General features: G+C 39.8%; 1 protein-coding gene across 1 annotated transcript in view; it reads left to right on the forward strand.

Annotated features, from left to right (window-relative positions):
- The window catches only part of FN1 (fibronectin 1), a 70439-nt gene that overhangs the window by 44193 nt on the left and 12000 nt on the right, over positions 1 to 14246 (forward strand). Inside the window, 12 exon segments of the mRNA XM_007456408.1 lie at positions 1800 to 1889; positions 3962 to 4231; positions 5172 to 5288; positions 5949 to 6113; positions 6640 to 6795; positions 7476 to 7589; positions 8410 to 8679; positions 9846 to 10033; positions 10897 to 10984; positions 11841 to 12017; positions 13049 to 13138; positions 13381 to 13560. Of these exon segments, the coding sequence (XP_007456470.1) occupies positions 1800 to 1889; positions 3962 to 4231; positions 5172 to 5288; positions 5949 to 6113; positions 6640 to 6795; positions 7476 to 7589; positions 8410 to 8679; positions 9846 to 10033; positions 10897 to 10984; positions 11841 to 12017; positions 13049 to 13138; positions 13381 to 13560 (1905 nt within the window).

Below are 14246 nucleotides of genomic sequence, written 5' to 3' on the forward strand. Positions count from 1 at the left end.
TAACGAGACAAAAAATGAGGATTGAAACTAGTGTCACGGTATCTGTCTTATTCACATTTAAGTGTCAGCAGGTAATCTATTTGGCATTTGAAAACTTAGAAACAGTGACTGGTCACTCAGGGTACGTCCGGATTCTAATTTGAAGAAAGAGCCAGAAGTGTAATTTGTACTTCAAAAAGAATCTGTTTGTAGGATTTCTCTGAAGGCTGAGGACTTAGAAAATAACTGAAACTAAAATACACAACAACAATTTATGGAAATTGTTTCTAGTTTCTACCCTTTGAAATTGATATTTTTTTATTAAAGAAAATAAAAGGAGGCTGCAACGTGGTGCTCTTTCACATGTTGCTTCTCATTATTTTCACTGTGATAGTAAAATACACATAGAAGAACAAAAAGCAAAAGCTTCTGCATAAGGGAAAAACAGCTCACATTTAGGTACATTTACCAAATGATGGTCTGAAAACATCCTCTACCTTTCAAACATATTTTAGAGAGTGAAATACAAAGAAAGGCAGCTCAGCACGACCACAGTCTTGGTTTCTAATTCTGTGGCTGAGGGCGAGAAATCCTCATGTCTGCCTATCAGTGGGGCTGTGATTCTGTTCTGGGGCATTCTGGAATCAGTAGTTACAGCATTACCCAATACACAAGGCTCTGCTTCAGGACCTCTGTCTGCCCCACCTTAGCCATAGACCTGTCACATGTTATTCATATGCTCTAAGATCTTATTCTAGATTCTATTCTAGATCTCAAGGTAGTCATTTCCCCCCAGAGAAGCCATTATTATCTTGTTTTACAGATGAAGCAACTGAGGTCTCCAGTGGCTAAGTAAATTGCCCCTGGCCAAGCAGGAAGGAGGAAAGGGGAGTTCAAGCATCCCATCTCCTAGTCTGGTGCTTCAGGGGCCCCTGCAGAAGGGGAGGTGGTGTAGAGGGGAATGGGGGTCTTTTGAGTAGGAGTTCAATGGTTAGAAACTTTACTCTGTACCTTTTCTGGTACCTCAGAATGAGAGAAGAGGAGACCCAGGAATATATATTCAACTCTTAAGTATTCTGTTCTTACCTTAATAGGACAGAACCCATCACTCCCGATGAGTATGACCCTTTTTCAGGAAGGGTTAATTGTTAAGACCACTGGTCTTGGCTTAGGGCTCTACTCCTGTGTGATCTTGGGCAAATATATCGAAAAAATAACTTCTCTGTGCCTTAGTTTTGTCATTAGGAACTGGGGATAATTGTAAACCAAACTTTTGGAGGTAATAGATATGTTCATTATCTTGAATGTGGTGATGGTTTCACAAGTGTATACATTTGTCAAAATCTGTCAAATTAGACACTTTAAATATTTTCAGTTTATTGTTTGGCAATAAAGCAGCTTTAAAAAGTAGCAAACTGAAAAAGAAAAAAAAAAGGTAGCAAACTACCTGCTAGGGTGATTGTGAGAGGTAAATGATATTCACAGTGCCACAGTCATTATCACATGCCCTCAACAGACATGCCGTTAAGTGAATGATAGAAATACTACTGTGCTACAGCAACTCCATCTTATTTCGGATGCAGCTGAGTCATACCCACACAGGTGGAGCTGGGGGCAGGGCTTAGAGATGCTACAGGGCAAGGTGACCCTTCCTCATCACCTACTGACAGCCCCTCTCCAGGCAGCAACAGTCACTTAGGTGTAAGTAGGCTCTAGGACAGGACTCTTGGATATTTTATCCGTTGAAATAGTCCTAAGGGTGCTTTGGTTTTTCATTCTTTCAAGCACATTTTAAAAATAATTCCAACTTGCCTCTTCAGATCTCCTGCCTGGCACAGAGTATTTAGTCAGCGTCTCCAGTGTTTACGAGCAGCACGAGAGCGTACCTCTTAGAGGAAGACAGAAAACTGGTGAGTCATGCGGGCAACATGCTTACTGAGTAGCTTTCACCTACCAATTTTAAAGAGCAAAATTCCATGCTACTTCTAAAAATACATCTCCATTTTTGTGGGAGTGCTTGTCGCCTCGTCATTACCTTGGATCACTGGTCTTAAAAATTAAGACATCTTATGGGAATGTAGTTGGTGCAGCCACTGTGGAAAACAGTATGGAGGTTCCTCAGAAAACTAACAATAAAATTACCATATGATCCAGAAATCCCACTCCTGGGCATACATCCAGTCAAAAGTATAATTCAAAAAGATACATGCACTCCTATGCTCATAGCAGCACTGTTCACAATATCCAAGACATGGAAACAACCTAAAAGTGCATCAGCAGATGAATGGATAAAGAAGACGTGGTGTGTGTGTGTGTGTGTGTGTGTGTGTGTGTGTACACACACACACACACACACACACACACTGGACACTACTCAGCTATAAAAAAGAACAAAATAATGCCATTTGCAGCAACATGGATGGACCTAGAGATTATCATACTAAGTGAAGTAACTCAGAAAGAGAAAGACAAATACCATATGATATCACATATGTGGAATCTAAAATATGGCACAAATGAACATATCTACGAAACAAAAACAGACTTACAGACATAGAGAACAGGATTGTGGTTGCCATGGGGGAGGAGGGTCGGGAGGAAAGGACTGGGAGTTTGGGATTAGCAGATGCAAACTATTACATATAGGATGGATGAACAACAAGGTCCTACTGTATAGCACAGGGAATATTCAATAACCTATGACAAACCATAATGGAAAAGAATATAAAAAAAGAGAATGTATATATATGTATAACTGAGTCACTTTGCTGTACAGCAGAAATTAACACAACATTGTAAATCAACTACGCTTCAATTAAAAAAGTATTGATAGATTAAAAGAAATTAAGACACCTTATTCAACTATTACACTGACTTCCAATCACTAAGATTATACTCTCTGATTCCAGGGAGGACTGAAATTAGTCCAGAAACTTTGTTGTCTATCTTTTTAAGAAAAATCTCCCAAAAATAATATCTCATAATCTCTATTATTGAGAGGTGGTGAAATCCCTTCTCATTAGGCAGATCTGTCTAATGGCTGTTACCCAACACTGTCATTGTCATCTAAGTATTTTCCCTCTTTACTAAGCCAACGAGTTTATCTCTTTTTTCTACTTGATGAAATATTCATTTACTATAAAAAGAAGGTGAATAGAATCCCATAATATTATGTCCCTTCTTAAGTATGAGTGCTTCTATTAATTTTTTCCTTTCAAAAAAGTGTAATTTAATATAGCCATTTATTTGTTTCTTGTAGTCCACTTGCTTCCAAAAAGAAGCTATGGTATCTCAATTTGGTTTGAGTATATTATTGAATAGAGTAAGTAAATGTTATAACGAAAGTGAAAATTGCTGGAAGTCCTAGAGAGGTTAAGTGATTTGAATTGAGATCAACTCTAAATTTTTGTTAATTTTTCTGCAATGCACTAAAAATTCTCAATTCATGAGGAATTACTTGCATTGTCATTTGTCCAGGATGATGTCTTATTTTCATTTTAGAAAGTTTTTTGTTTGGCATTCTTACCACCCTGTTGACATAGCAGTTCCCTCTTGAGTGTAGAAAGCTTCTTTAAGAGCCAAACACTTAACCTGAGAGTGGGCAGATCTTGCCTTACTTTGAGAGGTACACTTATAAGAATAGAAATAGAATACTTGAACACTGAAGCCTTTGAAAATATCATTTCCCAGAATATCTCACACACCTGTCTTCAAATGTGATGTGGAAATCACTTGGATTACTTAGTAAAAGAAAAGAATGCTTTTGGACATTTTGAACAGCGTCAGTTTATGATTTTGAAATTTATCTGTGGCTTAGAATCAGTGTATCATAACCTGAGGTTCATGGCAATTCACTGTGTTAGTGGAAAAGGATGGAAACACTGGATGGATGTTACTTTCCCTTACATTCTTCCTCACTTCCTAAGTTGGTGGTGTCTTTTTTTTCCCTTTTATCTCTTCCTTCCCTGGGTGGCAAAAACAGGTCTCGATTCCCCAACTGGCCTTGACTTTTCTGATATCACTGCCAACTCTTTCACTGTCCATTGGATTGCTCCTCGAGCTACCATCACCGGCTACAAGATCCGCCATCATCCTGAGCACATGAGTGGAAGACCTCGGGAGGATCGAGTGCCCCCCTCTCGGAATTCCATCACTCTCACCAATCTCAATCCGGGCACAGATTATGTGGTCAGCATTGTCGCTCTTAATGGCAAAGAGGAAAGTCCTTCCTTGGTTGGCCAGCAAACAACAGGTAACTTGTTTTCTGGTCTGCAAAGAAACTCGGAGGACTTTCCTATGCAGGTGATAGCTTCTGTGATGTAGCTTTGTGTTGTCTGAGTCATCATCTCTCTCTCTCTTTTTTTTTTTTTTTAATTAATTTATTTATTTTGACTGTGCTGGGTCTTAGCTGCGGCACATGGGATCTTCATTGCGGCATGTGGGATCTTTTAGCTGCGGCGTGTGAACACTCAGTTGCGACATGCATGCAGGATCTAGTTCCTTTACCAGGGGTCAAAGCCAGGTCCCCCCGCACTGGGAGTGCAGTCTTACCCACTGGACCACCAGGGAAGTCCCTGAGTCATCATCTCTTAAAAAATAGATCATGGTTATGAGAATATATTAAAGAAGATAATTTTATCTTTATCTCAAGAAATTTCCCACCTGAGTTAGGTACTTATGCATTTCTAAGAACTGAAGTTTTATTCAAAATGTAGAAAACACTCTGTTTCAAAGCTCTCTTAAAAATTATTTTAATATAATCGTGTGCTTGTTCTTATAAGATAGATGCTTAAGTACTTAGGGGAAAAGTATCATATCTGTACTTTAATCTCAAATGGATTAACAAAAAGATAGAGGGAGACAAGGAAATGTGGCAACTTCCCTAAGGGAAGGGAGTGTGGGTGTCCATTATATAATTTTTGTCACTTTTACATGGTTTTAAAATTTTTTAAAATAAGAAGTTGAGGGGAAAACTCTCCAACACACTTGAACTAATCATCTCACCACGATTTGAATTGTCTCCTTCACCCCTTACTTGCATTGTTCATAATTTTTAATTTTGCTAAGTTTGAGTAGTACTTACATTATTATATGAAGGAATCCTAAAGGCAGCGATCCGGAAAATGAACAAAAGGTGGATCTGGGCATCGTTTGAAAGTTACGGATGTGAAAACTTTCCCATGTTTTTCTAGTTTCTGATGTTCCAAGGGACCTGGAAGTCATTGCTGCAACCCCCACTAGCCTGTTGATCAGCTGGGATGCTCCGGCCGTCACAGTGAGATATTACAGGATCACCTATGGAGAAACAGGTGCGTTAGTGAAGTGCTACTTAACGCTCTGATGGAGTATTCTGTCATGGGTAACACGAAAGCCCAGCAATGGATACATAATTAAAGAAGCTTTGACAAGTCCATTCGCTGGAGCCTTGACTTCTTTCTAAGAGTATGTGGGAAATATGTATGACATAACTGGTGGCAAAATCAAGATAGAAAGTTGTTTGTATAATACTAGAGGGGAACAACAGAACTGAGGAAGGAGGATTTTAAATTCACAAGTATATTATCAGTGGTGAAATGATAAATGATTTGTATTTATCTTCCTTTTCCTTTCCTATATTTTCAAAATTTTATTTAACATGAATGTATTCCATTAAGATTTTGAAAAAAGACCACAATATATGCAACCTTGGGTTGAGGACTACCTTCTCTCCCTTTCTAATTTTAATCTACCACACGTTAAAGGTGGAATGTTAAAATAGCATGAACTGCAATTTTTACACACTCATCAAGGCTTACTACATGCATTAATAAATAGACCTTTCTGTTCAGGCCCTATTTAATAGCACTTTTTTAAAGGGAATAAGCAAATATGTAACTTACAAGCTGCTCTCAATACGTTAATTCAGTTACTCAGCAATCCCTAAGTGTCTCTCAGCCCCTCACACTTTAAATTAATCCCTTTTCAAACAGGAGGAAATAGCCCTGTCCAGGAGTTCACTGTGCCTGGGAGCAAGTCTACAGCTACCATCAGTGGTCTTAAACCTGGAGCAGACTACACCATCACTGTTTATGCTGTCACTGGCCGTGGGGACAGCCCGGCAAGCAGCAAGCCCATTTCCATTGATTACCGAACAGGTACTGACTCGTCTTCTGGGATGACACAGGCTCATTTACTCAGATAGCTTTTACTATGTTCTCCCAAAGTATTTTCTTCATTGTGGAATTGATTTTCTTTTTTAATAAGATGAAGCAACAGCTACAGAGTTTTGAGCCAGATATACAAGGAAGCACCCCAAGGGCAAGGATTTTTGTCTGTTTTGTTAATGGTTGTATTCCATGAGCCTATAATAGAGACAGGGACAGAGGATGTTCAGTAAATATTTGTTAATGATTGAATAGATGAGCTAATAAGGTAAGGAGGCAAACATCTACAGGAAATGTAGTTTCTTTGTGAATGAAGCAGCCATCTTGAAAATAGGCAGTAGTATCAAGATGCAGGCACCACCTCCCAAAATTCTGTGTTTCTGCAAAAGAAACACCTGGGGGTCATTAATAGTAGTAAGAGATTATTCTATCAGTATCAGAACTGGAGATGAGGACTTGTCTAGTCTTGTCCCCATGGACAGGGGCTTCATTGGTTTCTCCTGCTTTTTATTTGTAGAAATTGACAAACCATCCCAGATGCAAGTGACTGATGTCCAGGACAACAGCATTAGTGTCAGGTGGCTGCCTTCAAGTTCCCCTGTTACCGGTTACAGAGTGACCACTACTCCTAAAAATGGCCCAGGACCATCGAAAACAATGACTGCAGGTCCAGGTAAGAATAGCCAGCACCTCACATACATCAGGATAAACAGAGTAGGACCGCACAATATGCTTTTTAAACTAAATGACTACCTGGCTCTAAGTACTATACAGTTTTGTATCACGTGTCAGAGTTTCCCCATTTGTGAATTCGGGGCTCAAGGCTGTTAACAGCTCCCTCCACGGTAGAATTTTTAGGATGAGTGCATTTCTGTTTTTACATGTGTAGTCGTGTTTGATGGTGTGGACATCTTGAATTATTAGGTTCATCTTTGTGGTTTTGTTTACCATGCACACTAAGAAGACAGAGATGGGCCTAACTGACTTTTAAAGATTCTTTTAGCTCTTGTTTTTGTTTTCATATAAAATAATTGTGAAATTAGGATTCTAAGGCAATATTTTAAAGTCCAGTTAATTTTCATTTTTTCACGAGCAGCATCATTCATTGTTGGTGGCATCGTATTCAATTTTAGAGCTTATCCTTCAGTGTGGCTTCACTCCAGTATGGTAATTTGTATTAGCAATGAACGTGTCCGTCCAAGAGGAAATCCATGTGTGACCCTCCATATTTTCATGCTAATTCTGCAAATGAAAATTCCAGGCCACCACACATTTACTACCGAACTCTGAAAGTCACTTGGTTGTCATAGTGAATGACATAGATGCTGCCTTTTCTTTTCACTCTCTTTGCAGATCAAACAGAAATGACAATTGAAGGCTTGCAGCCCACAGTGGAGTATGTGGTTAGTGTCTACGCTCAGAATCGAAACGGAGAGAGTCAGCCTCTGGTTCAGACAGCAGTAACCAGTATGTAACCAGTGCCTGTTTTCCATGTTCAAAGTCAAATTTTGTGCTTAGGTGTCCGGATACCTAGTTTGTATCTTGAGCTGAGCTCTTTGCAAACATTTTTCCTTCTCAGTGCCAAGGAATGAACATATAGGGAGAGAAGTTTGTGGAACTACCATAGTTAGTTGCTGTGCTTTGAATTTCTCCTGCTCAAATCGCCTCAGCAAAATCTTATTAGCCTATAGCAAATCTACAAAGTATTTTGCTAGCACCTTCTTTTCTACAGCTGGATGGTAAAGTTGATTGAAGTGTGCCTCATGAAACTATTATGTTTCGAGCATCTGTGGCTGGACCAGACTGTGGCTGGACCAACGTTTAATGTAAATATTATATTTATATTAAATATGCATACATTACAATATTCAGTGGGGGGGGGGAGTTAAAGAAAGAATATAACAATCTGAATCCAACATTGAAAATCAACTTTGCCATTTCCAAGGTATAAAACATCCAGGTCTGTGAGACTAACATCACGTTGCAAAAACAAATCTTGGTAGAATATCTTAAAATGAATATAAATAAATCCTCATTTGGGGACATTTTGCAGGGTATCTCCACATCTCATGTACACCTATGTTTTAATAAGTGATGCGACATTAAATATTTTCTGAACCAAAAAACCTTAAGCAAGGATCAAGTAATTTTCCATTTAATAGTGGGTTAATTGAAATTTAATTCATCAAAGAAAAATGGTATCTGCAGAACTGCTTTGCATGTTATAAAAATGCTTATTTCGCAACTTGCTTTTCACATAACCTCTTACCATTAATTTGCCTAACAGACATTGATCGCCCTAAAGGACTGGCATTCACTGATGTGGATGTCGATTCCATCAAAATTGCTTGGGAAAGCCCACAGGGGCAAGTTTCCAGGTACAGGGTGACCTACTCGAGCCCTGAGGATGGAATCCATGAGCTATTCCCTGCACCTGATGGTGAAGAAGAGACTGCAGAGCTGCAAGGCCTCAGGCCGGGTTCTGAGTACACAGTCAGTGTGGTTGCCTTGCACGATGATATGGAGAGCCAGCCCCTGATTGGAACCCAGTCCACAGGTATATCGTTAATTGCACTGCTGGGTGCTCATGGGAGCAGCGGCTTTATGCCCTGCTGAATGCATTATACTTTATCAGGCTATCGATTCCCGTGCAAGTGGGTACACCAAAAATCCACCTGTCTATTAGGAAAGACCCTCTTTAAAGAAGAATAGTAATAAGCAATAAAATGTAGGTGACGTTTACATAAAGTCTAATAAAAGGAAATTTTGGAGTAGCTTGGTTTACAAGGTTATAAAGCGAGACATTTGAAGAGAACATGAAAATTGTGGATTATTTCCTAAGCCTCGACTCTCTGTGGTTACTTATGCTCATTGTATATAAAGGAAAGAAATTTGGCATCCTAAGGAACCCAAACTGGGCCATTTCATAGCAGCAGGATTCTGAGAACACGTGGGTAAGACCTTCCTTCTCTGGTGAGAGATCATGTGCTAGGTGTATAATTTGCTTAAAGGATTGAGAATCAGACACATAGGAAACAGTTGATAGGGCAGATGCTTTCCACCTTCTTTATCCTCTCATGCTTTATTTCTAAAGCAGAGTGGAATGCTAAAGGTGTCTCCTCGTGACAGCATAAACCCTGGAGGTGACAATCCATATTATTGCTCTTTGCTTCTCTTTTCTGCTTCTGTTGTGAGCCAATTTTCTTCTGCTGCTGCACCACAGAGAAGACTTCAAATTTAGGAGTGATATCTTCCATGAGGTCCAAACAAAGAGAATAAAATCATAATTCTGTCTTTGGAGGAATGAAATACTCTGTGAGATGGTTTTCCATCCAAAGATAATTTCTGTCAGAAAGGGGCTACTGCTTCTCTTTCCATAGAAATGGAAAGATCACTCCTAATGGCCAATAAGCCAATTTGACTTTAATTTATTAAGGGAAAGCAAAAAAAACCAACTGCTAAAACCTTAAGTCTCAGAGTTTTGGCATTTACCCAAGTGCTTCCAGTGATTCTGAGCATTGCTGGATAAAAAGCACATATTTTTCAGCAAACATTTTCTTCATTTTGCACCCCCTTTTGTCCTTTCTTGTACTGAATCTTTGCTTGACTAGGGTACCCACCCAACCAAACAAGTACAACCTATCTACTTTTCGGAATTCACTTTATTTTCCCCCTTTCCCCATTTACTGTAAGATAACCTCTAACCAATGACCATCCTGACAGCCATTCCTGCACCAACCAACCTGAAGTTCACTCAGGTTTCACCAACCAGCCTGGCCGCCCAGTGGACGGCACCCAATGTTCAGCTCACTGGATATCGAGTGCGAGTGACCCCTAAGGAGAAGACGGGACCAATGAAAGAAATCAACCTTGCTCCCGATAGCTCATCTGTGGTTGTATCAGGACTCATGGTAAGGAGTGTTCTTTTTCTCATTGGACTAAAGAAGTAGGTCATTTCTTACACAGTTCAAGGTGGTGGAAATATAATATAATAAATCTGTGTTCTTTGCCTCTGCCGTCAAATTAAATTTATCATAATTTTGTATCAAGTAGAATTACTTTGTGTTGACCTAAGCTATCAGGGACGGAATTTTATGAGCAGCATTGGATGTTGCATAGCTCTTTAAGTGTATTCTGCTTATTTTAAAATGTTGTATTGTGTGTGAAGGGGGGGCAATATATATCCATAGGCTGAATGCATAAATCTACTTTAGTTATGCTTTTTCTCAGCCTTGTTACCTTTGCAAGGAATATTCTCCAGTTTTTACCAACCCAGCCTGATCCTACCTTCCTTAAGTCATTTTTAATCCTTCTAGATGTACATGCAGAAAGCTAGCCAGGAACCTAGGAACCAGGAACCTAGGAAATTGTTCTACTTCTTAACATAAGGCCAATTCCAGGAGAAACTACAGAAAGAGGGTTCAGAGATAGACTATTCTCTTTGCCTCTCTATGATCAGAAAAATTCATGATTTGCACCTGTCAGATCATCAAAGAGAAAAACAGGCTAATACCATTTTCCTCATTTTGTATCAGCTTAGCATAAATATGTAAGTTATGGCTTACTTGGGCTCAACCCCAGGTGCATTTTTTAATTCATGTAATTAAATATGTTGTCAGTGTAGGAAGGAAATTAATATAGGAACTTAAAGTTCTGCAGGTTTTGCTAGCTTACTTTTTCTTTTCTAACCATTGCATTTTTTCTAACGCTGGAGTGAAAATTCCTGGGCTTCAGAAGATCACATTGCTAAAGCTTACTGTGCCCTTCTTTCTAGGTGGCCACTAAATATGAAGTGAGTGTCTATGCTCTTAAGGACACTTTGACAAGCAGACCAGCTCAGGGAGTCGTCACGACTCTGGAGAGTGAGTAATCAAATTTTTAGTGTCAAGAAACGTTGTGGATAAACAAAAATTAAAGAATGGCAAATGCCTTTCTAGAACACTAAGTGAACAATGGAATGATTCCCAGTTTGGAAATTGATTTGCTTTCCCAGTTACCACTGTTGCCTTCTGTGCCTCTCCAGAAAGTGGTCTACTGGCACGTACGTGAAATCACTTCATGATGTGCTAGAGCTGGTACAGTAAACTAAGACTAACACCTAGGTTATGTTCTACTGGTTAGAATTTGTTTTCATAGAGTTAAGTTTGAGGAGGACGCGCTGGCTTCTGTTGGATCTAACAGTGCAGTAAGGTTTGGACAGTACTGGGCCCGGGTTCTAGTTTTCTGCCATATCAATGACCCACAGTTATTCTTTTTCAGAAATCACATAAAGTGTCAAAGTCTTCTCATCTATGAAATAGGGATGGTGTTGCACCTGTTGAGAAAAAATATGAATCTATATAAGAATGACAAAGTACTAGCAATACATTATTATATATATACCTTCCTTATATTATTACACATATTTTATATTATAATGACAATAGTTTTAACACTTACTGAGGTATTTGTAGATATATAAAGCCAGCCTTGGGAACCACTAACAGTACTTGTAAAGCTTTTCAGTTCTTAAAAAAAATAGTACACAAGGTGAATATTTTCATTTTTCCTAATTACTGTCTGCTTTTTCTCTCTGGATGCCACAGGAGAAAATCTATACGTTATTAGTCATGTGTAGAAATTGATGTATTTGTATATAATAAAGAAACGTTTTAAAATATCAAAACCTTACCTATATGAGCCAGCCAGGCACTAATCTCTGGCTCTCATCCTGTGCAGATGTCAGCCCTCCAAGAAGGGCCCGTGTGACAGATGCTACTGAGACCACCATCACCATTAGCTGGAGAACCAAGACTGAGACGATCACCGGCTTCCAAGTCGATGCCATCCCAGCCAATGGCCAGACTCCAATTCAGAGAACCATCAAGCCAGATGTCAGAAGCTACACCATCACAGGTCCGGGAGCTCACTCTACTGACCACATTTGATAACTGCCATTCACAACATAAATTAGCTTATTAGTCTTTCTACCACTTACACTGATTAAATTTATCTTCAGTGTTTTATGATAACCCAGCTCTATTTTTTACAACGTATTTTCATCCCATGATCAAACCATTTTGTCCTGTGAACGCCTGGTTTTGTCTAATGTTTGCCAGAGGAATGGCATAAGTCCCATCCATCAGAGATCTTTCATCAATGAACCCTCTCTTATGGGGGAAAAAAAATTATACATAATGCTTGAGAGCCAAAAGAAACTCAGTGATAGGGCTTCCCTGGTGGCGCAGTGGTTGAGAGTCCGCCTGCCGATGCAGGGGACACGGGTTCGGGCCCCCGTCCGGGAAGATCCCACATGCCGCGGAGCGACTGGGCCCGTGAGCCATGGCCGCTGAGCCTGCGCGTCCCGGAGCCTGTGCTCCGCAACGGGAGAGGCCACAGCAGTGAGAGGCCCGCGTACCGCAAAAAAAAAAAAAAAAAAAAAAAAAAAAAAAAAAGAGAAACTCAGTGATAGTGTCTACTCCTTAACACTCACATAGACTATAAAGCAGAATTAAATTTGAAAAAGCAAACGACATTACTTCATAGAGATCAAAGCTGTTGTCAGAGAATGTTCAATATCTGGGTCAATTTAGGTCTTTTTGAGATTGAAAATTCTGATTCCAGTTTCCAACCAGTGACCATCTGATAAAACACAGTCAGTAGGTGCTCACCCCTATCACCAAGATAGTCACTTCTAACAGCATTTTTGGATTTTAAAATTTATTTTAGCCAATGTCTTTTTGTGCATCTGTGCCTTTCTTTTGAGATGTCCTTCTCATGAGCAGTTAACACCCATACCACACTCTAATTTATTGTTCAAATGTGAACCACTTCCGTGGTCTGTATAAACAGGCAATGATAGGAGGAACCATGAAAATTGCAGATGAGTTTGAAAATTTTCCTAGTAAATGAAGATCAGATAAAAATCATCTCTTCACCAATCCCAGGTTTACAACCCGGCACTGACTACAAGATCCACTTGTACACCTTGAATGACAATGCCCGGAGCTCCCCTGTGGTCATCGACGCCTCTACTGGTAACTACACTTCCTACTGAAGAAATGCCACTGACTTATATGTTTGTGTGATCAGTCATGTGAACTTGAGCAACAAAAATGAGGCTGATACTTTTGTATTCCACATCACAGTGAATCATTTTTACTGTTTACAGAACTCTCAGATTCTCTCAAGTCTGTTTTTAAGGGCTGGGAAAAGAATGTGGGAATACTTTTCTTGGTTATTCATTTCCTTAAAGAGATGTAACTTTGTTTTCTTTTAGCCATTGATGCACCATCCAACCTGCATTTCCTGGCTACCACACCCAACTCCCTGCTGTTATCATGGCAGCCGCCTCGTGCCAGGATTACTGGCTACATCATCAAGTATGAGAAGCCCGGGTCCCCTCCCAGAGAACTGGTCCCTCGGCCCCGCCCTGGTGTCACAGAAGCTACTATTACTGGTATTGCTGCTTCCATGCTGCCGTTTTCCTCTTTACTCTCTAGGACACACAAAGTGCTTAGCAGACTCCAACTGTGTCTTTGGTGCTATACCATGAGAACAAGAAGGCCCATTTCTGACAACTTGAAAAAGCATTCTCTATGGAGGAGCTGTCAAGCTTGATACATCTCAGAATTCACAACAAAGCAATCATTTCAATACTATCATAATGGCATAACTAGAATCTTTTTATCTGCTGTATGGTTGCCAGACAGCTATCAGTTCTTCCTAGAAAAAGACATTTTTCAAAGCAAACTAGCAAATTTTCATACTGTTCTCTCACTCAGCAACCTAACAAATGATAAGTCTGCAGGATTTGCCAGATGGCCACCTGCGATGGCCCTCATTATCCGGTTTCACAGGATAGGTCTTGAGGCAAAGTGATTCCCAATCATCCATACTGGAGAGAGTGCTTGGGATGGGGAATAAGAGATCATAGGCCTCTGGTATTGTTTTTGTCCAAGAGGTTATACGGTAAACTGTGTATGTAGGCTATCATCTAGACTTAAAAATCCTGTAGAACACACAGGTACCAGAAGGAGACACTGCTTCTTTAGAAACTTTGGGGACAGGAAAATAGAATCAGATATGGAAGGCGTTGAATTGGGTACTTCCTACAGGGACCACACAAAGAGTGGTCACTCTTTC

The sequence above is a fragment of the Lipotes vexillifer genome, unplaced genomic scaffold (genome assembly GCF_000442215.2).
Source record: "Lipotes vexillifer unplaced genomic scaffold, Lipotes_vexillifer_v1.1 scaffold1179, whole genome shotgun sequence".
Taxonomy (NCBI): Eukaryota; Metazoa; Chordata; class Mammalia; order Artiodactyla; family Lipotidae; genus Lipotes; species Lipotes vexillifer.